The sequence below is a fragment of the Saimiri boliviensis genome, chromosome 16 (assembly GCF_048565385.1).
Source record: "Saimiri boliviensis isolate mSaiBol1 chromosome 16, mSaiBol1.pri, whole genome shotgun sequence".
In the NCBI taxonomy this organism is placed as follows: domain Eukaryota; kingdom Metazoa; phylum Chordata; class Mammalia; order Primates; family Cebidae; genus Saimiri; species Saimiri boliviensis.
In genome coordinates, this window is record NC_133464.1 from 36,551,862 (window position 1) to 36,576,616 (window position 24,755).

Below are 24,755 nucleotides of genomic sequence, written 5' to 3' on the forward strand. Positions count from 1 at the left end.
AGTTTTATGATGCAGATATTGAAAAGTATAGAATAAACATTACTATCTTGGATTTACATAATGTTTCTAAAACATTTATATATACAGTGTCTCACCTAATCTCACATTATTCTTCAGAGATCACTGCCCTCAAATTATGAATGGAAGAAATTCAATATAAACCGATGTAGCAAGCCAGCTCTTTTTAACTTCACTCTAGAACTACAGAATGCCACAAGTGGTAGCAATCAGGGTTATCGACTGTTGCTCCGATACTGGACTTTTCTCTACCACAGCCCCATCTTGTGGTAGCCCCTCTAATGCCAGAGGCTCCTCCACTAGGTTTTGAGGCAGTCCATTCCATTGTTTTGTTAGAATTTTCCCTCATACTGAGGCTAAGATATGTCTCTTTGTATTTTCCAGCATCTTAGAAAAAAAATCTAATCTCTCCTGAACATATTTCTTCAAATATGTGAAGACAGAGTGATAAAGAGTTTCCCTTACTTTCCAGGGAATAAAAAAGTTTAGTGGCCACTCAATCTAATATCTCCATTTTATATTAGAATCAAATTTTTCAAGGCTAAACCTAGGTAATTATATAAACTATAATTTCAATTCTATAATAAAAAGGCTGTAATGAATTATTTATTCAACTAGGAAAGAGTCTTGTTTTACTCATTTTAAGACAACTTTCCAATAGGATATGAAGTAATTCTAAATGTTTTGAACTTTACGCTTTTATAAACTATTAGCTACCTTAGCACCATCTCTTCTTAAGAATTACACATCGAATAACTCATTTTTTTCATGTTGTGCCAGTAAACACAACCATGCTAGAGGTAAAAGTCATACAACTGGAGTCACAGAACTGAATATGGACCCAATCCCTGTAAGCCTTTCTTATCAATCTCGGGGTTTAAATGAGTTGCATGAAAGTACTTTGCAAACTGTTAAGAATTATATAAGCCTTATATATACTCCAATAATACTACATTATCACCAATGTAAGCAATTACCAAATGTGCATCATTTTACCTTTAATCTAAAAGTGTATACTAAAAATACAAAACTCTAAAGAGAGTATGAAAAGCCTTCGAACTATTATAAAAGATAAGCAAAGCTCAAAACTTCTAAGCCTTCCACAAAACCTCAGTACCTGTGATAAGCTTTTTCTTTGGTCAGCTGCAATGAGTCTCAGAGTCTAAAAATCTGTAATTACTTAATTTGTAATAGTTTTCTTCATATACATATATATGAAGAAAATATGTAATATATATCTCCCAAATTTATATACATATATCCCTCCTGAACATAGGGAGATATGTATATATGCGTGTGTGTGTGTGCGTGTGTGTGTGTGTGTATATATATATATATTTTTAATATATAATTAGGGAGATACATTTTATGTGTATATATATATATATATATATACACACACACACACACACACACACACATATATATATATATATAAAATTCAGAATGCTACACTTCTTAGTTAACCCAAAGGATTAAATTCATAGAATTTTAACTCACGGAATGAGTTAAATACAAAGTTTAACTCAAAGAATTAAAAAGTGCTAAAAAAAATCAATTAGATATAAATTAATCAAATACTAAATATAAACTTCCATTAAAATATACATTAAATTTAATGTATAATTGTATAGCACTTAATATATATACCAGGTACTGTTCTAAATGTTTTATATATATCAAATAATTAATCATCATACTGGTTGAACATCCAAATCCAAAAATCTGAAATCTGAAATGCTCTAAAATCCCAAACTTTCTGAGTACTAACAGGATATTCAAAGGAAATGCTGACTGGAGCATTATGGATTTCAATTTTTCTGGCTTGATATACTCAACCAGGTAAGTACAATATAAATAATCCAACCAAATTGCAAAACACTTTTCATCCCAAGCATTTTGGATAAGAGATACTCAACCTATATGTAAACCCAATCAGGTATATAATATGATTATACCCATCTTACTCTCAAGAAAACTCTTCTGTAAGCATTATGAAACATGCTCTAGGTCATGCAGCTAGTAAGTGATGGAATCTGGATTCAAACCTAGGCAGTATACGTCTAGAATCCATGTTCTTAACTACTATACTATAAAAATATTTAAAGCTACAAGGAAATGGAATTAATATGGAGCTAAGATCAACATTATATGAAAGCATATAAAACAGGAAATGACAAATTTTATATGTTCATTTATATTTGGAACATTTTTAAGTAGAAAAGAAATAATTCATATTAGAATTGGATCAACTGTGCTCATGTCAGAATTTACACCTTTAGGAGTCTACCCTGGTCATCTAATTCACTTTGTATCTCTCATTGTGCCAAACAGTATATGGCACAGTAGAGAAGCAACAAATATCAAATGGATGAATGATTAAAAATGAAGAATGCCATGACCCAATGAGGACAATGAAATAGAAAGAGAGACACCAGTTTGTTGATACTTGGCACAAATGAAAAGGCATTTGATGACTATACTGATATTTGGAGGAAGCAAATATTTAAGGAACGATTCCACTTCACAGTTTGAGTACAGCACTAGAAGGGTAAATAAGGGGAAGAAAAGAATCCTTGGCATTGACTTTTAATTGTTCTTAAGCATTAAATGTACATATAATCGGACTTCCTCCTCTGGCTTCAAAAGCCACAATGATTTACAGAAATGTCAAGTTTCTTACAAATGTATGGCACACACCAAAGCTTTTAGATATTGCATTTCTAGGGAGGCTCTGCCAAACCACAGTCATTGCCTTTAATAGTCTAAAACATCAGAAAGACAAGAGCTGTAGTTGCTTAATTCTGTACTGTATCTCAATTATGAGAATTACTAGACTGCCATCATGGGCCTCAATATTTAAGATAATTAGCAAGATTGTAAGAAAATTGCATTTTTAATAGTTTACAGATATCATTAGGCTATAAAAGAGAAATCATAAATTTGTGGGAAACCTACATCAATACACATGGAGGAAATCTTCATTTCCTATTTGAAAAAGATCTTTAGAAACTGAATAGGCAGGAAAGATCAGATCAAGATTAAACCAAGTACCTGAGCCACCTCAGGGAATAAAACAATAGCTTAGATGAAACACCCTACACCATGAAGGATTTAGATTGAGGATAGAGTAAGTAAAGTAACCCCAGAGCATGGCAAGAGACTAAAGTCATGCTCAGAAACATTAAAAATAATAAAGTAATAGATGGAAAAGAACTCAGAAAGTATGCAACATTTGTTGACCTAAGTCAACTAAATGAATTCAGTAAGCTGAGGCGTAAGAGAACACATACTCAGTTTAACAATTAACAAGACTTAAACATTATCATGAATGTGGATCAGTACTCATCAAAAGGCAAGTGCCGTTATGTTGGCAGGATATGGAGTGGAAAGATGGATGTTCCGAGGCACTGGCGAAAGTCAAGCTAGACTGCAAAGCATAGAGGTATGCTTGCAATCTTATTGGGGGAGAGAAAGCTAATGGTTGAGTGAACCAAGAGAAAAGCACTCTGAAGACTGAAGTTGTTTGAGAGAGAGAGAGAGAAAAAAAAAAAATGAATAGCCCTTGTCACTGGAAGAAGACATGGAAGATTGACTAAACTTACAACAGAATGGAGACCCAAAGATGGTAGGCGTAAGAAGGGTCGCCAGCGACGCAGACGGAGAGATGGACTGGTAGCCTTTGCAGGGCCTACATGGTTACGTTTGACCCAGGGCAGGGATGCATGGTGACACAATGATGAGGCCTTCGTTCTGCAGTGGCTAGAATGAGGCTGTGATGAGGATGGCGAGGAGGACTACATAATTAAAAAAGAGAATATTTTACTTAGACCACGTTACTGGGTGATCATTTGTTTTTAAAAGCAACGTATGGTCATGCTTGTAATTCACATGGTCTACTATTTTTAATAACCATAATCTAGCGAAGAATCATATGTGAATATTGGTTCAAAGCCAGTAAAGTGGAAATATATAACCAAGTATCAGGTTATATGCCATACTTCTATAAGTGTACATTAAAAATATTCACATATCCTCATTTGCATAGCACAGACCCTTGGAAATTAATACTTAAAAGCCACTAAAATTATTACATCAAAATGTTTTTAAAAACTAATACACACACACACACAAAACCCATGTAACACATATAAAATGCACAAAGAATAATGGGTAAAAGAAAGCTGTATAGTGATAGGCATTGGGAAAAAGAATTCCCTAAAAGTAATAAGCTCCAAGGAGGAAAACAAAACAAAACAAAACTATAAACAAGAATAAAATTAATCCCTCCAAAGATGACAATCTGAATAAACTATCCTCCTACTTCGGCTGACAAATTACATGGAAAATATCACGGCCTCTTAACTATCTTTTAGGGAACAATGTCATTAATTAAAATATGCATCTTTTTTATGCCAGGTGCTTTTTAAGGATTTGACATATATCGGTTAATTGAACCTCCAGTAACTCACAGGCACCACTATTCCTGTTATACAAATGAGGAATCAGAGCACAAATGGGTAAAGTAACATAAACAAAGTCACACTGCCAGCAGGTAACAGAACTGGGATTCAAACCCAGAAGATCAGATTCTAGAGTCCAATGATCTTAATCACTATGGTGTATAGTCAAAGTGATCAAGAAAAATATGTTAATGCAAACATGGGCCAGATACTGATAAGGAGAGGAGTAATTCTGGTAAGATTAGGTATTTGGGGAATCACCTTTTCAAACACTATTGTACCACAAAAAGCAAATCTAGCCAAGAGTTTTCTATGAAGTACACAAGGATACGATAACATAATAGTAGTAATCCAAATGACTTCATAATTGTCGCATTCAATTAATAACACCAGTATATAAAATAAAAAAATTAATTTGAGGGAGTATGACAAAATTACAATCACTATAATCAAAGTGAGAAGAAATAAAAAGAATGGTAATATAAATCCTTGCTCAGAGATAAAGATTTTTGCTAACTATAAGAACCATAATAGATTTCTCTTTAGGAAAATGAGGAGTTTTACTTTCCAAATGATTTCTAAAACTCTTTTCAACTCTGAAAATTCTCTAATCTTGCTTAGTACCTTCAATCTAAAGAAACAATATACAAACCTTAAAAAAAAGCTTTCATTTTTATGGGGGGGGGGGTAAAAAACATGTTCAAACATTTTAGCTGCTAACAATAAGAATCAATCAAAAACACATAAATGAATTCCATACTTGGTTCTATATGGGAACAAAAGTTTATATGATAGTATCTGCTCTCACAGACATAGTTTAATCAGAAATTCATCACATTCAGTCTGATTATATTCATATAACAGGAAAGAAAGAAGGAGAGAACAGGGGTAGAAAGGGGAAACAAATAAAAGGGAAACAAATTGTGTAAAAGAAGAGACAGAAGGAAAGGTGACTAGTAAATATTGGAGGGAAAAAATTTCTAACAATCTAGAAAAGGAAATATTACTAAACCAGAGTTGTACACTGACAAGAATGTATAAGGTTGGAATGGGTGAAATAGGAAAATATTCTTGGCAAAGATTAAGTGAGAAAAAGAATAGAAATAGAAACAAGGAAAACGTCTTCAGAAGAGTAGACTGTCAGGTCTGAAATTTGAGTTTTATCTTTCATTTTAATAAGTTTGTCTCTTTCATTTGGCAAAAGGCATGAGATGCCTGGGTCAGAGAAAAAAAAAATTATTACTCATAGCACAGCAAGGAACATGATCATCAATATGTTTGTGCCAATTCACGTAAGAACAACAGACAGAGCTAGGGTGGATAGGTGCACCAAGAGTAGGCTGCGTTACAGGAGAGGAACACTGAGCTTGGGGAAAACCACTGGTTTACAGCAAGCAGTAAGCTAACAGGTTCTTTGTGCCACAGGCAAAGACATTACCTCATCCTTTAAGATTGCTTACTCCAAACACACCTGTAAGAAATGTGATTTCCAACTTCAAGTATGACGGCCCTCTTCTTTTGTCATTTTTGAAGAATCTTTTTGAAAACTTTTTTCAAAAAAAATAATTTCAAATTTACAAAGAGTAACAAAAACAAGCATAATACAGGAAACACTTAGATTTGACTATGACGTTCTATGTCCATTTACTTCATCATCTGCACTTACACTCTTTTCTCCTTTCTTTTCTCTTTTCCTCTTTCTATATAACCATTTTTCCTGAATAATTTGAGGATAACGTATATACATCATAGCACTTTAATCCTAAAGTCTGCAGTATTTCCTAGGACTAAGGGAATGATCTGACATTAATATCAGCGCAGTTATCATCCTCAAAATTTTATATTTATATAATACTTTTGCCTAATGTCCTATCATATTTTAATTTTGCCAGTTATCTAGTTATGAAATTTATAGCATTTTCCCCCAGGGTCTAATCTAAGTACAGGTATTAAATTTATTCATCATGTCTCCTTAGTATCTTTTAACCTGGAACTTTTCTAAACAGTCTTTGTCTTTTATGTTTTAAATAACTGCTTCCCTATTTTTTCATAAATCATTTTCTATTTAAAATGTTATGCTCCCTGTGACTAGAGACTGCTTTACTTTTTCCTTTTTAAACTATATTCCCTTTATTTCTTTTACTTGCCCTACTATATTGGCTAAGACCTCTACTACAGTACTGCATTTCATTGACTTACTTCTGCTTTTATCTTTGTTATTTCTACCTTCTACTCACTTTGGATTTAATTTGTTCTTCTTTTGCTACCTTAAGGTAAAAACTTATTTCCAACTTGAAGCCATTTTCCTTTTCTACTATAAGCATGTAATACTACAGTTTCCCTCTAACTCCTGTTTTGTTTTGTTTTGTCTACTATAAGCATTTAATGTTACAGATTTCTCTCCAACCCCTGCATTAGCTGTATCCTGTCAATTTTGGTATATTTCTTTTCAATCAATGCAAAATGTTTTCTAATTTCTCTTGGGAATTCTTCTCTGATCTCTGAGTAATTTAGAAGTGTGCTATTTAATATCTAAATATTTGGGGGATATTCTAGATATTTTTCTGTTGTCGATTTGTAGTTTAACTCTACTATGGTTAGAAAACATTCTTTGTATAATTCTTAAAAAAATTTTTAGGATTGATTTTCTAATCCAGAATACGGTCTATCCTGTAACTATCCAATGTGCACTTAAGAAGACTATATTTTCTAACTGTTGTGTTTCCAATTTATGAAGTGTTCCACAAATATCAAAAGGGTCAAGTTGTTTTGACAATGTTGTTCAAATTTTCAATTTTTTACTAACTTTCTGTGTCTATTTGTTTTATTGATTCCTGAACGTTGACATCTCCAACTCTAATTGTGAATCTGTCTATTTCTCTCTTCAGTTCTAATAGTGTTTGCCTCATATATTTAGAAGCTCTAATTGTTAGCTGCATACAGGTACTTTCTGTTACGTGTATGCTATGTCTTCTTGGTGAGGTAACCTCTGTATCATTATGCAATGTCCTTCCTCATCACTGGTAGTATTCCATGTTCTGAGGTCTACTTCACTTCATGTCAATATAACTACTCCAGCTATTTTTGATGAGTGTTTGTATTGTTTATCTTTTCCCATCTTTTTTATTGCTATCTTCTTAGGTATTTTAAAAATGACTTTCTTATAAACAGCATATAATTGTGTCTTGCTTTTTTACTAAACTGATCTTTCTTTCAGGTTGAGGGTTTATAGACGTTTCAATCTTTACGTTGACATTTCATTAACTCCATGTGATGTTTGATGTGGCTGAATTTAAATCCACATTGTCAGTTCTCTATTTTTCCATCTGCTTTTTTACTTTTCTGCTTTTTGCATAATTTTTATTATTCTATTTATCTGTACTATGGGCTTCTTATTTATACTTTTTAAGTTTTTCAGTAATTGCCCTAGGATTCACAAGATATATCTTTAGTCACAGGATACCTTCAAATAGTATTACACCACTACATATGTAGTATAAGAACCTCATAACAGCATTATCCCAATTTCTCCCTCCCTTCCTTTGTGCTATTGTTTTATTTTTATAAGTGTTATAAATTTATAGTACATAGTTGCTATTGTTGATTTAGTAATCCTAATCATCTTTCAAAGAAATCAAAAATAAGAACAAAATTTATTTTACATTTACCTTCATTTGTTCCATTTTCAATGCTTCCCAAATATTTGAATAGCTCTAAGTTTGTGTCTGGCATTGTACTAGCTCTAAGTTTCTGTCTGGCATTGTACTAGCTCTAAGTTTGTGTCTGGCATTGTACTGCTTCAGCATAATAAAATTCCTTTACATTTCTTACAGTGCAAGTAAGCTGCTATGAGCTCTCTCAGTTTTTGTCTCAAAGTTTTTATTTTTAAAAGATATTTTTGTTCCATTGAACTCTTGGCATTCTAAATATATCATTCCATGTGTTCTGGTTTGCATAACTTCTAGTAAGGAGTCTGCTATAGTTCTTAAGATTTCTTAGCATCTACTCTGTCTTTTTCATGTGGCTACCTTGAACATTTTGCATTTATCTTTGTTCTTCAGCAACATTTTCCATTTATCTTTGAACTTTAATGTGTCTCAGTGGGTATGTTTTTGTTTGTTGGAGGATAAGGTATTTATCCTTCCTAGTGTCTCTGAGATTCCTGAAGCTGTGGTTTGATGTCTTTTAATTATTTTTGGAAAATAGTTGGCCATTACCCTACAAATACTTTTGTCTCAAGGCTCCACCCCTCACTCACTCCCGTCCCCATCATACCTTTCCATCTCTCTTCTCCTTTTGGGATTCCACTTTCACATAGTACATCACTTGAAATTGCCCCCACAGCTTTTGGATGAACTGTTTGTTTTTTGTGGTTTTTTTGCCCCCTTTTCCACTATTTTTCCCTTCGTGGGTAAGTTTGGGTTATATACAGCAACTTATCCTCACAATCACTGATTCTTTTCTCAACTTGTCGAGTCTGCTGGTAAATCTGTTAATGGCATTTCTTATCTCCAGTACTGTGTTTTTCATTACTTGCATTTCCATTTGATTCTCTCTTACGTTAATAGTTTCCAATTCTGCTGATATTACCCATGTGATAAAACATGTTTTCCATCTTTCCACGTGAGTCTTTAATATATTTTAAATTCCCTGTCTGATAGTTTGACATTTAGATCATATCTGAATCTAGTTCTGTTAAATGCTTTTTTGCTTGACAATATGTTGATATTTATCCTGTTCCCTTATTGTCTTAGACGATTTTTGCTTAAAAGCCAGACACCTTCTGTAGGAGTATAGAGACTGCAATAAATAATATGTATGTCTAAAAATGGGTATGTCTCATCTTCTGCTATGACTTAGTGTATTAGGATGAGCCAACCTAATCGAGAGTTTAACTGTTTGGGTTTTATTGCTGCTATGATTACCCTGAAAATACCATTGGTTTAAAATACCATATGGCATAACCTTGTGCTTTGAGGGGAAGTTGGGTTGCAGGATGTTTTCTTTTTCAATACTCTTGTTCTACCCTAAGCTTTAGGCTTTAGCTCAGAGGCTATGCCTCAGAGAAGGTCTCTCTCCATGTTATTGAACCATGCCCACACATTTGACACCTGTTTCTTGGTGCTTGCTAGTCTAATGGTGGGTTTGTTGAGGAATTCTTTGTTGTCCTAGGCCTGTACTCTCCTATCTTGTCCCCACTCAATCTCATCAGCACCCACTGAGGTCTGCAGAGAGTGGATATGAGCTCTCCCTTCAGGGCTGTTTACAGGGATTTTATAGTCTTATGGTCGCCGACTCGTGACCTTAAGCAATTTGTTAAAATTTTTAGCTATTGTGTTTCATTACCCATAAACTTTGGGTAATGAAACACTTCTATTCATCTCAATAAGTATATCTCTACATCATTTTTTATGGCAACATATTATTCCTTAAATAGACGTATCATAAGTATAATATCGCACCTTTAGATTGTTTCTTGTTTTCTACAATTATGCTTTAGTGAAAATGTGCATTCAAGTATCTATATATGCATCAGTCAACAGTAGTAATATTGGTATCCAAGATGATTCATAAAACAACAATATAATAGCTAACATCAAGTGCTTACTATCTTATACCAGATGTTCTCAACTATAGATGCTACAGATCTTCACAATAATCCTAGAAGGGACATACTATTATTATTTCTATTTTAAAGATAAAGAATAATTTTGCCCAATGTTATCAGACTAGTAATTTTAGCTTTCTTTTGATCATGTTTTCTAATAAAAACTTAAATAACAGAAGCAAGAATGAGAAAAGGATAATGAGTCTAAAAGTACACTTTGTTAAATGAGTTCCATACATCAAGGTTTGTGTGAGTATGTGTCTGTAAGTGGCTAAAGTTTTACAAAATTCAAGATAGGATAGCATATCAATATTTTAAAATTGTTTATATAACTACTTTGTAAGGCTTGGGGGCAGGCAAAGCTTTTATCCACTACCTTATGACTCCTGTGATAGCATACTAAAGATTATTTCTATCAAGTATGTCAAAATGTTAAACATTAGAACTAATAATTCTAAATTTTTACTCTAGTCATATTTATTTTTACATCCTAATGCTAAACACACCATACACATATTATCTTCAACTGTATAATTTCCAGAGATAATTCATAACATAGACATAATAGTGTACATCATATATATATTCAATTTCAAAGAGCTGATATAATTCAGAAAAAGACTTTCAAACAATAACATTTCAAGAGATGGAAGGACTTTGAAATAAAATGTGCTATTGTGGAAACCTAAAATTCATAGACTTTCCTCTTAGAATTACAAAGATTAAAGACACATGCACCAACTTTTAAATCTTTATAATGTTAATTGTTAATGTAATTGCTTAAGCAACCTAATTTTTAGCTCTGCTTTCAAATATGAAAATTTAAACTGTGAGCTAAATCTTTAGCTAGATGGCTAAATTCACACTGTCCTCCATACTAACTGGAAAAGATTAAATATCTACAGTTTATTTTTGAATCTTTCATAAAAGTCATAAAGAGAGCTCACTTCCCCAGTTTTTTCATTCCGGTGAGGTGTCAAAAATCACTAATAATTATTTTATTAAAACTATTAATGACACCAGTGTCTGCCAGGACATTAACAGTGAACCTAGGCCCTCACTGCTGACTGTGAGCATTGCAACAGTGTAATGTGATTGAAGATATACCATTTTACATGAAATATAAACTCATCTCTTCATTACAGTTCAAAAAACCTAGAATAGGTTTTTCAGAAACCTGAGGAATTTTAAAAAGCTGACTAAATGATTTACTCTTCAGAAAGAACGCTAAGATACTTAATAGGTAATTGTTGCATGAGATTTTTAAGCATTCTGATTCTGATGGAAACCCTCTGAGTTTAAAAACAAAACACACATTCACTTACACAGAGAAAGTGAGCTATGTGAATACAGACCATAAGCATGACAGTTTTGGTTTATTCAGATGCACAAGGACCTACTTGACTTGCCCAAAGCCACATAACTAGTGAGTGTGAAAGCCAGAGGCAGACTCATGACTCCCGGCTCCAATTCCAGTGTTTTCCACTGCACACAAAGCCACTCGTCCATCAAATGTCAACTAATCTGACTGATTTATAAAGGCACATCTATTATTATTTTCTATCTGAATTCCTGAATATAATGCAAATCTACCTTCTAGTTGTCAAACTTAGAACTAGTTCAGAAAACAACAATCATCACCCAGGTCCTCAAAGGCCAAATTACTTTTCCTTCAGCTAGCATGCATGCACATTTTTATTTAAAAAAAAAAAAAAAATTACTCTTTAAACTGTTTAATAAAATAACCAAAGTATTAGAAATGCTCTGAAGGCTAAAAAGAAATGATTTATACTTTTTCAAAAAAATCTAAGAAAGCAGAGGGTCTGCCTAAGAGTACTCCTCTATTAAGAAATCAAGTATTTTGGCCAGGTATAGTGGCTCATACCCGTAATTCCAAGACTTTGGGAGGCTACGGCAGAAGGATCACTTGAGCCCAGGAGTTTAAGACCAGCCTAGGCAACATAGAGAGACCCCCACTGCTACTAAAAATAAAAAAATAAAATAGCCAGGTGTGGTGGCACATGCCCATAGTCTCAGCTACTTGGGAGTCAGAGGTGGAAGGATAGCTTCAGCCCAAGAGATCAAGGCTGCAGTGAGCCAAGATCAAGCCACTGCACTGCACCCTGAGAAACAGAATAAGACCCTGTCTCAAAGGAAAAAAAAAAGAAAGAAAGAAATCAAGTGTTTGGTTTGATGGGTACTGTAAGTGCTTAAATCTAAATTATGTTAAAATTCTAAAATAAAGTAAGTAGGTTTTGGTTTACAGCCAAAGCATTTTCTCATTTAAACTGACATATTATTATTAAGAAAATATCCCTGTAACTATGTAATTTCTTGAACATGAAGGGATCATTAGTGGGTAGATAGTTAAAATAATTTACTATTTTCTAAAATATACCTAACATGATTACCAAAAGACTGTGGCTAGTTTATGGGTAAGATTTCCTGTTATAGAAAAAAAAAAAATGTAGTGCATTAAATAGGAACCGACTTAGATGCAATGGCAAAAAAGAACAAAGTATTTGGCACAACTCTGAATGACTATTTGTAGCTTATTACATATTTGCATTAAATTTCTAGCTGTGAATAGCCTTGCTTTTAGGGCAAAAAGAAAAATTCAAATTTTAAAAACCTCATTTCACTTTGTTTCAGTAATTTAATTTACCTACATGTTTTGTTGCCTTAAGAGCACGGTAGTACCCACTAGCTGTGTGACCCTGAACATATTAGCAATTTCTTAGATTTCCCATCTGCAAAATGGGGTAACAGCTATCTTATGAAATTGAGAGGATCAAACTAGGGTACATACAACACTTAGTCTACCCCATGACATGATTTCAGAAAATGGTAACCAACATTATAATAATATGGCAGACATACTTTCAAAAGGAGTAAGAATTAAGATGATGAGAATACTTGAAAGCTGGTGAGCACCTCAAAGCAGTTCCATCGTATTCACCCAAAAATGACAAGAGCAGTCAAGAAATTCACACAGACACTTAGCACTGAGAAATAATCCCCAATGTTTCTAGCAACCCCAGTCATCTCATAATGAGATTCTTTTGGGTTGACAGCCTAAGATATTTGTGGATTCCTAACAGAGAACAATATGCACTGCCTTCGCCATTCCTAAACAGGGTAGAAATGGGGATAAAATACAACTTCCTTAGTTTGTTTAAAAATGATTTTAGCTTCTCATGATTATTAGATCACAGTTCCTTTTATTGTCTGATTGATCAAATACACATTTGTTCATGACAATTAAATTGAATCATTATTTCCTGAATGGGGGATATTCTTTAAGACTTTAGAAACACCACTGAGTCTAGCCGAGCATGGCGGAATCTGCTTATAATCACAGCTACTCAGGAGGATGAGAATCACTTGAGCCCAGGAGTTTGAGACGAGCCAGGGCAACAGAGTGAGACCCGCCATCTCTAAGGAAAAAGGAAAGGAAAGGAAAGGACTAGACCACTGAGTGTAAAATATGGCACATGGAAAAGAATATCATTGGGAACATTTTTAGAGCTGCCAAATGCTATGAAAATCAGATTATAAATGCGTGTACACGTATGTGTAAGGGCATGTGTGTGAGCATGCATGAGAACACATACGTGCATAACTTTATGAGTTTAAAATCAAAATCATAAATTAATTTTAAATGGATTTATGTAGATTTTTTTAGTAAATTTCATTGTAATACACTGGATCACAGTAAATTTAACGTTCAAATTTTAAAAAGGAAATTAGAACCAGATCCATGCAAAAGATGCAAAGTTTCCTACAGAGTATCCACGTTCGGTTGGCAAAGAAGTAACAAGTTAAATATGGGATAGATATCAAAATACACAAAATACCACTACCTATTCCATGGAAAATCTGGATAAATGGTAAGTTTCTTCATTTTGCTCACCTAATAAATCAAGATGCCCACAGACATCAAGATATTCTTAAAAGACTTTTTTCCCCTACTGGTTTAACAATTATGTTTTCTCCTTTAAGTTTATAATTCTCCATATTAGAAATCTCTATTAATATAACACCTATACATCTATATATTACATTAAACCTAAGCTTACCATTGTTAAACTGTTCAAACTAATTCCCAGAAATTTTCTTTACAGTTTGAGAGTAGCCCCAAATAAAGTTCTCCTTTATTACAAATGAAAAAAAAAAATCACGTATTCTAACATTATACTCTACTCTGGAAAGTTGTGATTTAAAACAAAACTAATAGAAATCTTTCACCATCACCAAGTGCAACATCAATTCTTTTTATTGCCGAAAGCATTCTGAGACCAGTTTCATCTAGTCGGATCTGGAAGGGTGAACTGGTGAGTTCAGTCTAAGAATTTTCCTTTAAAATAAGCAATAATGTATCAATTTCTGAAATTCTGAGATCAGTAAGAAGAAATAAGGGAGGAGGAAAGGAGAGAGATGGAGAGGAAAAAAGAAGGGAGGAACAGAGGGAGGCAGAGAAAAGGGAAAAGGGAAGGCCTCTGTTATAAGGGAATGATATTCAGAAGAAACAAAAAACGAAGAGACACAGAAGCAAGCTAGGGAGTCCCAGGGCATTTCTGGTTTTAAAAAATATAATAAAATAAAATTACTCCCAAAAGATTTTTAAGTCATGTTGGAACAGAATAAAGAAAATGAGGTATTAAAAGTAAAGAAAAACAAAGATCAGAAAGTTGCAGTTTCAGACTTTTGACAAAACTGGACTCTACATTTTGAACTATATATTTATTGTTTCCACCTGATTCTTTCAAGATAATCAGAAACTTACATTTTACATTATTTAAGAACTAAATTTCTTCCTAATATCCTCAGATTCTTTCAAAGTGAAGGAAGGAAAGAAGGAAATAAATTCCCAAAGGAGGGGAATAAATATGTGAGTACCTCAATGTGTGTAAATCTTTTTTGGCTTATTGGAATAATTTCTGATATCTGTTTGTGATCCCAATATAATAAAAATAAAGACTATACTCCATAGTAAAATGAAGTCATGCAACTATACAAATACATCTAATGAAGATAAAACTTTATGCTGTTTATTCCTACTGACAGTCTGTATTGGCTAGGCCAAAAAAGCCAAGAAGATTCTAAACAGAGGATTTTCCTAAATTGAGAATACACACATACACACACATACAAACACAAACACGTATCTTTAATTATGTATATATATTTATGATCACATACCTGAAATCAGAAATTATGCACTGCTTACCCCAGTGGTCAAATAATCGCTCTTTTATAGGTTAACAACATTAACCAAAATAGATTACATACTAACATTTCATTGTAAAACAATTATAATTTTATTTTATGATTTAAATTAACTTCATAAACTTTTACTAAAGATCTTTTAAGTATCATTAGCAATCAAACATGTTATTTCCCCCTATCAAACAAGCAAAAATTTAGAAATAGAATTCAATACTGGCAAGGGCGGTTTTCAAAGATGCGGTCACTACTGAAGGAAAAGATCTTTGAAGACACAAATTATGTCTCACTTATCTTTGTATGTGCAAGTCTAAGCACAGTGCCTAGTACAGTAGGTTCTCAAACAGGTTATCTGATTGAACAAATGAAAGACAGACAATTTCATGTTATGTAACAAGAACCATAAAAATGTTCATCCCTTTGAATCAGTAATTCCACCTACAAGAAACTACCTTAATGAACTTGAAAGAACATTTAGATTAACAAGGATATTCAATGAAGTTATATTTTTAACTTGAAAAACTAAAATTGATCTAAACATCAAAAGTTACGGAAATGAAAAATAAATTTCATTTATTTGATGCTGATGAAACAAGAAAATGTTCATGGTAATATGTTAAGAAAAAAGTCAAAATTTCTTGATCTCAACTATTCTTAAAATGTACTAAAAAAAAAGAATGGCCACAAATATACATAGCAGCTGCTAAATGTATATGGTAGTTGCTAAAAGTCTTTTGCTATTTTTTCCATACTGGTATGTTTTTTTAACATACCAGTATTCTGTTATTTTTCATTATTATTATTAAGTTACATGGAGAGTTCTAGGCAGTACAACAAACTTACTCTTTTTGCAAAAAGTTAAACAATAAATCATCAGGAGATCTCTATTCATATCTGGGCTGACTCCTAGATTAATATGGACAAATCACAAATTTTGGAAATTACCTTTTAGTTAAGTGTCAATGAAGTAAAAGTAGGGTCCAAAGACAAATAAAATACCCTTCTGGATTTTTCTTTCTTGCCTTCATATTTGACTTGCAGACTGTTTCCACTATTGCATCACTGATACTTGTTCACAATTTTAAAGACACTTATTAGAATGTTCTGTGAATAGAAAAGCCTTAAAATAAGGAGATTTTCTAATCTACTAGACACTTTAGTGGAAGCCCAGATCATATTAACTTGGAACTTCCTGCTGATCTTATTATTCTACAATCATTCCGAAAGGTTTTAGTTGGAATGAATATACAGTCATCCCTTGAAATCCATGGACTATTGGTTTCAGGACCCCCTGCAGATACCAAAATCCACAGATGCTCACAAGCCTTGTATAAAATAATGTAATATTTGCATATAACCAATGTACCTCCTCTAGCATACTTTAAATCATTTCTAGACAACTTGTAATACCTAATACAATGTAAATGCTATATAAGTTGTTGTTATAATATATTGTTTAGGAAATAATGACAAGAAAAAAAGTCTGTACATATTCAGTACAGACACAACCATCTTTTATTCTTTTTTTGAATATTTTTTCTTTTTTGGCTGAGACAAGGTCTCACTCTGTCACACAGGCTGGAGTGCAGCAGCATGATCACAGTCTTAACCTCCTGGGCTGAAGCCATCCTTCCACCTCTGCCTCCCAAGTAGCTGGGACTACAGAGTAACCAGAACTATAGGTGTGTGCCACCATACCTAGCTAATTTTTTTTGTACAGACAGGGTCTCACTATGTTGCCCAGGCTGGTCTCAAACTGCTGGCCTCAAGAGATCCTCTCTTCTTAGCCTCCCAAAGTGCTGGGATTACAGGCATGAGCTACCATGCCCAGCCTCAAATATTTTCCGTAAGTGGCTGGTTGAAACCACAAATAAGGAACTCACTGTTACAGCAGGCTGACTGTATACATTCATTTTTAAATTCTTAACTGGACATGCATATATCAGGTTATATTAACTGCAAAATCAGTATACGTTTTTCTAGTAGAACATTCAACTGTATTTCGTTTAGGGTTACATATTACCATAACACACGACCAATACATTAGTCAGTTGAAAGCTTAGTTTTATATGTCTATTATTAATTTTTCTAACACATTGCTTTAAAACTCAATTATGAACCCACTATAAAGAAATAAAATTCAGGAGCAACTGTAAAGTTACCAATTTAGTATTTCTCACTCAATTTGTTTCCTATCCCAAGCTAGGATATAAATAGTCACTTTAAGCCTCATACAAAGCACTAGTCTAACAGCACTGCAACAAAATTAGCTGTCAAACATTTATTGAAAGTCTGGCCAGGCGCAGTGGCTCATTCCTGTAATCCCAGCTTTTTAGGAGGCCAAGGTGGGAAGATCATGTGAGGCCAGGAGTTCAAGATCAGCCTAGGCAACATGACAACACCCCATCTCTACTAAAAATATAAAAATCAGCCTGGCCTGGTGACACACACCTGTAGTCCCAGCTACCTGGGAGGCTGAGGCTGGGGAACTGCTTGAACCTGGGAGGTGGAGATGTGAGTGAGCCGAGACCGTGCCACTGTACTCGGGCCTGGGCGACAGAGCTAGACTCCGCCTCAAAAAAAGAAAGTGTTTGAAGATGGGGTGAGGAGGACAGAGGAACTGGGACTAGACTCTGCAGCCAGACGGTGTGAGCTCAAATTCTGACTCTACCACTTGGCAAATATGTGACCTTGGACCAAGTAACTGAAACTTTCTGTGCCTCAGTTGCTTCATGTGTAGAAGTGGGGACAATGGTAATGCCTCATAGGGCTGCTACTGGAATTAAATGACACATATCAAATTTCTGTAGCATTACCCAAAAGATGCAAATCCAATAACACTATTTTATTCTATCTAGAATAAAGGACAAAATGGTGGTTGCAGCAAGTAGAAAATCAAAGGAAAAAAAGAAAACATTCTCTGCCACTAATAATTTAATTTCCTCAGTTTTCTCATATCCCCTTGTTCTTCTTTTATGTTTTTAATCTTAAGTGAAAAATGAAAGTAATACCTTTCAGTGTAATTTAATGAAGCATAAGTGAGGCAGGGCTACTGTTCAGACTTCTGTATTAGCCAATCTACCAAACAATCATGGTGGGATGAAGAAACATACATAAGCAAACAATTACTCTAGAGCAGTACATTATGGCCAATCTTCTGAAAAGACTACTGTATTTTGTTGACTCAACTATAGATTTCTTACTTAGTCTACAAATCTCAGCATGCAATAAAAGCTTCTGCCTCCTCCATTCCCATGAAAATGTTCTGACAAAGAGTACCAATGATGTCAGCAATGATTCTACTTGCTATTACACTATATTATTATTGGCTCCTCTTCCTCTACTCACTCCTTCAACACCTACACGCCCCAGGGATTTATTGTTGGTCTACCACTACTCCCCCTCTGAAGAATTCTCAGGGTTCTAACTACCACCCAAACACAAAAGACTCCAGTTATCTTACCTGAGCTCTAGACTCCTATACATGTGACCCAAAAAACTCACCTTAAGCTCAATAGGCTAAAAAATAAATGTACCGTATTTGATGGTTCTGCATCTACAAAATCCAAGCACCCCTTTATATGGCTTCACCTTACTACTTCAGCCTCATCTTCTGCCATTCAGATTCATTTTACTGGATGCCTAGTAAAATAAAATTACCGCCTAATATTTATTGAATGCCCATTAAATTCCAGGCACTATTCTAAGCAGTTTACATAATTAATTCATTAATCTTCACAATAATCCCATAAAGTAAATGCCATTATTTCTATTTTGTACTGAAGAAAGTATCCTGCCTAAGCTGATAAGCAGTGGAGCCAGTTTACAAACCTACGTCCTGTGCTCTTACCTTTAAACTATGTAATTTCTTTGAGATGGAGTCTTGCTCTGTCACCAGGCTGGAGTACAGTAGCGTGATCTTGGCTCACTGAACCTCCGCTTCCCAGGTTCAAGCGATTCTCCTGCCTCAGCCTCCCAAGTAGCTAGGATTACAGGCACCTGCCACCACGTCCAGCTAATTTTTGTATTTTTGGTAGAGACAGGGTTTCACCATGTTGGCCAAGATGGTCTTGATCTTTTGACACCATTATCCACCCGCCTCAGCCTCCCATAGTGCTGGGATTACAGGCGTGAACCACTGCACCAGGCCTAAACTATGTAATTCCTTATAAATGCCTATAAATGTTCAGTTTTTGTCCTGGGGATTCCAAGTGAACAAGACAAACAAGACCTGTGCCCTCAGGGGACTTAATTCTAGTAGCAGAATAAACAAATATACACAAGGAAGAAAAAAACTTATTATTGATTATTTAAAAGTGCCAGGAAGAAAATAAACAGGATTTTATGATAGAAAATAAGACAGAAGGACCTATTCAGCAGTAATGAAAGAAAGCTTCTCTGAAAAGTGACTTTTTTTTTTTTTTTTTTTGAGACAGAGTTTCGCTCTTGTTACCCAGGCTGGAGTGCAATGGCGCGATCTCGGCTCACCGCAACCTCCGCCTTCTGGGTTCAGGCAATTCTCCTGCCTCAGCCTCCTGAGTAGCTGGGATTACAGGCACGCACCACCATGCCCAGCTAATTTTTTGTATTTTTAGTAGAGACGGGGTTTCACCATGTTGACCAGGATGGTCTCGATCTCTTGACCTCGTGATCCACCCGCCTCAGCCTCCCAAAGTGCTGGGATTACAGGCTTGAGCCACCGCGCCCGGCCTGAAAAGTGACTTTAAAGGTGACACCTGAAAGTTGAGAAGTCACCAGCTCTGCAAAGAGAAGCGGTATACCCAGAAGTGTGCTGGGTCATTAGAAAGCACAAAGATGGTACTATGGACTGAATTGTGTCCCCATTGTCAAATTAATACATTGAAGCCCTAACCTTCAATGTGACTATATTTGAAGACAGGGCCTTGAAGGAAATAGTTAATGTTAAGTAAGGTTATAAGAATGGGGCACTAATCCAATAGGACTGGTGTGCTTATAAGAGGAAGAGACATGAGAGCAGTCGATCTCTCTCTTTCCCTCTCTCTCCACACCCACTCGATACGAACACACAGGATAGGCCATGTGAGGCTACACTGAGCAGGTGGTAGTCTACAAGCCAGGAAGGGACATCTCAGTAGGAGCCAACCCTGCTGACACTTTGCTCTTGGATTTCTAGCATCAAGAACTGTGAGATCATAAATTTCTGTTGTTAAAGTCGCCTGGTAATAATTTGTGATGACTACCCAAGCAGACTAATACAGACAGGAAAGACCTAGGTACTTTGTATGAACTGACAAAAAATCAGTGGGCTGGAACACAAACAGCAGTAGAGATAATAATACACTGAAGACACTTAAGCCCACAGATGGGAGATGAATTTTTTTTTTTTTTTTTTTTTGGAGACAGAGTCTCACTTTTGTCACCCAGCCTGAGTGCAGTGGTGGAATCTCAGCTCACTGCAACCTCCACCTTCCAAGTTCAAGCAATTCTCCTGCCTGGCCCTCCTGAGTAGCTGGGATTACAGGCACATGCCACAGATCTGGCTGATTTTTGTGTTTTTAGTAGAGATGGGGTTTCACCATGTCAGCCAGGTTGGTCTCAAGCTCCTGACTTCAGGTTATCTGCCCACCTCGCCCTCCAAAACTTCTGGGATTACAGGTGTGAGCCACCACGCCCAGCCAGGAGATGAATCTTAGATGAGATGATCACAAAAATATATGGTGCAGGTTTTTGTTACCTCAGTGATTGTGAGACACTAACATACAGCAACTAGAGGTCACTATATTCCAACTCTGGAGTGCACAGAACAGTCCAACACAAAAAAGAACTGAACCCTTCCAAAATGTTAACACTGGCCTTCTTGGAAACAATTGCTAATGGGTAAGTTTCATGTACCCAGGGGACTACAGAAAACTAAAGTTTGTCCCCCTCCCCCTGCTTTTTTTAAATTATTAATTCTTACACTTACCCAAGGACAGTTCTGGGCTAATTCTGGTTAATTAACACACATGTGTTGTACTTGTGTGTAACAGTACTGGATAATTTGGAACATGCGCAAATGAATCAGAAGCCAATCCTAGGCCTAAGAGCCCCAGAAAAGGAGATATGATACCATACTTCATCAAACTAAGGCACCATCAGTTACACGACACACCACTTTATGAACCACTAAGTTGGGAATAACGCTAAGTAAACTGTGCTATCAATTGTAAGATACATCTTAACTTCAGAGTTTTTAAAATGTGAAAAAATGCACATCTTAAAAAATGAAAGAGAATATGAAATAGTTAAAATGCAAATAGTTGGAGAAGTCATATAAAGAGTTCATATAAAGGATAAAATATAGGCAGGTCTGATCATCAGGAACTGCTTCATGTTGAAGACCATATTAAGCTGAGTCTTGAAGAATGGATAGAAGTAGAAAGTGGAAGAGATTGAGGAAAACAATATTTTCAGAAAGAGAGTACTGCGAGAAGAACAGCAATAATAAAATGAAGTAAGGGCTGGCTAAAAAGAAATACTTAAAGTTAGAAAGACAAGTTAAAATAGAAAAAAAAAAAAGACAGACACACAAGGGTTAGGAAAACCTTGAATGCAACTAGGTTAAACAGCCTGAAATTGATTGTATAGCTTGAGGAATCATTCGCAAAAACTTTTTTAACTCCTGCACATTTTAGGGTTATAACATACATTAAAAATATGGTTCATTCTAGTAGTGATTCTAAACTGTGGGAGATGGGAAAGGAGTAGAAAAGATTAATTCTGATGGGAGTACACAGCAGTGTACTCCAGAAAATCCTAACTTCTATCTCCACCTTGAGAATTACTGCTCTACGCATTAGGAAACCTCTAGAAAAATTTTAGCAGCCACCTGATTCAGGTACATTTCAGAAAAGGGAATCCAGAAGAATTGTGTAAAAATGGATGAGAAATGGAATAAAGACTGAGAATCTGCATAAGAAGCAGATCTTCTAAACCAGAAGTTAATGAATTTGTATTAGATTAGTTACAGCAGGAAAACGTATGGTGAAACTATTGTAAGAAACAGAAGCAATAAAGGGAAGAAAAAGTTTAAGATACAGATAGTAAGCTCAAACAAAGAAAAATGCATTCTAAAATACGTAGGTCATTCAGATGACGTCTAACAGGCATCCAAGACTGGAAGGAATGAACTAGGTTAGGTCTGAAAACACAGGCATGAAGATCATTTAAAAAGAAGTGTAAATGTAAATCCATAGTTTGGATGAAGCTCCAAAAAGTGGGCAAGAGAAGTATGGCAAAATTAAGTATTTTTTGCAGTGAATATCTGTTAAAGCATTTAATTGCTTTATTACAAGTAACTGTCTTCATATCTTACAATAAACTTATGCTGATCCTCATCATCACTAATTTTAACACGATAAATTTGCAAACAAAAAAGCAAAGCATAGTGAAGACTATGAATATGTTCAGGATCACATAAAGCAATACAAAGTAGCATTTCATTAATTTCCAATCTGCTGTTAAAAACATTTCAATTGGCCTCTTCTGTGTTTGTGTACGGATAAACTTGGTGAAAATCAATAATCTACACCTTTGAGGGCGGCACCTAAGAGCAACCTACACAGAGAGAGAGAGACAGGGTCTTACTCTGTGCCCCATGCTGGAGTGCAATGGTGCAATCATAGCTTTACTATAACCTCAAACTCCTAAGCGCAAGTAATTCTCCCATCTCGGCCTCCCTAGTAGCTAGTGCTACAGGTGCGTGCAGCACCTGTAGCACCACACCTGCTAATTTTTATTACTTTCTGTAGATACAGAGTCTTGCTTTGTTGCCCAGCCTGGTCTCAAACTCCTGGCCTCAAATGATCCTCGTGCTCTAACTTCCCAAAGCACTTGGATTGCACAGGTGTAAGCCAGCATGCTCAGCCAAAATCCATGATTTTTAAATCAAGTATTTTTTCAAGTTTTTTTTAAGTATAAAGGCAATGTCATCTTTTACATGAAAAACTGTGGTTTCATGTCACATATGGGGTAAGAAAGAAGAAAACCTCTAATTCTCTGGTATTAACCCTTAAATGTGCTATAAACATACCAAACAGCTTTAGTTAAATTCTTTTTGACTAAAATACCTTCTGACAAACTTCCTCTTAGAGTGATATAGTCAGGGCTTGAGGGAAGGAAAGAGAGGAAAGATAGAAGGAAAATGAAACCAATAAACGAAAAAAGAGATGAGAAAGAAAGGAAAAGCCACCCAGCTGAACTGGCTAACAGGGTAAAGATGGTAAAGATCATTATGTGACCCTAGAACAAATTTACTGAGCAAAGAAAATGATACGGCTTTCTGCTGGAAGCAGGACATGCGAAAGACACAGGCTCTCTAACTGTACAATAGTGCAGGTATTTTTCTCAACATACTTGGAAATCAAAGGAATCTGACAGGAAAAACAAGTCACCGAGTAGCCACACAAACAGCACACTACCGACAATCTGTCTAAATGATTAGATGAACTGAAACAGCAGACGGCAGCATCTTAACAGCTTGTCAAAATATGTTATTTTGCTGCTTTATGACTGCTTTTGCTTAAGCAAATTCTTTCAAAGGAAAAAAACAAAAGGTCAGGTAACTTTCTAAAACTCTATGTCCTACAATAACATTATCGTTAAATTTACACATAGCAAGAAAAATTTAGAAAAAATGTGAAATACCTCAGTCTGACCTTCATGGGCACTGGTCTCGTGAGTAACTCGGATGGCCTGTAATAAGAATAAAGGTATTCACTGGAAAAAATGACCATACCCAACTTTTAAAATGAAAACAACAACAAAGTCAAAATTTAACATCTAAAGTCTTCTAAAGAAACAACAAATTGAAGGAAATTTAAGAACAGCTTATGATATCTGGGTAATCAAATGAATTGCCGTACTATGTGACCCACAAATCTCTAAAGACTTAGGAAACTGAATATCTGATTATTTGTAATTTCCAGGCTGTAAGTAGGGGCCATTTAACTTATTCAGTTGTTAGAACTAACACTTAACACTTTATTCAATTGAGACTAGAATAAAGTAAGCATTTCACAGATAGAGACTAAAGAAGCTTATCTCATCTGTTTCTCCCGGTTCCATGCTCCTCTGCAGCTCTGGCTGTATTTATGCTTAATCATGCAGTTTCAGTCAGCAATTTAGAAATGTGGAGCACAACTCATGCATTTTTTAGAAGCTACAGAATTTAGTTTCCTGAACTAAAAAATAAACCATTCTTACAGTACCCACTATTTGCAAAGATGCAGAGAAATGGGTACAATAGTAAATTACAGGTGAAAGTACAACCTTTATGAATAGCAACTGGCAATAAATACATATCCAAGCCTTAAAAACATGCAAACTATTTTATCCAGCAATTTCTCTTCTAGTAGTTTATATATTTACATATAATTCTACATAATTTTATATAATTAAGGACATTTACAAAGATATAC

The 24,755-nt window shown here is 34.9% G+C and overlaps 1 protein-coding gene across 7 annotated transcripts in view; it reads right to left on the reverse strand.

Moving 5' to 3' along the window:
* Positions 1–24,755, reverse strand: part of UCHL3 (ubiquitin C-terminal hydrolase L3) — an 89,906-nt gene that overhangs the window by 45,481 nt on the left and 19,670 nt on the right. For 5 of the 7 annotated variants that reach the window (XM_074387602.1, XM_074387599.1, XM_039473160.2 and 2 more), the window contains one exon: positions 23,983–24,030. In XM_074387602.1, the coding sequence (XP_074243703.1) occupies positions 23,983–24,030 (48 nt within the window). Of the gene's footprint in view, positions 1–1,643; positions 3,816–23,982; positions 24,031–24,755 lie in introns of those variants that run through there. The other 2 variants (XM_074387597.1, XM_074387598.1) reach the window with 1 other exon arrangement.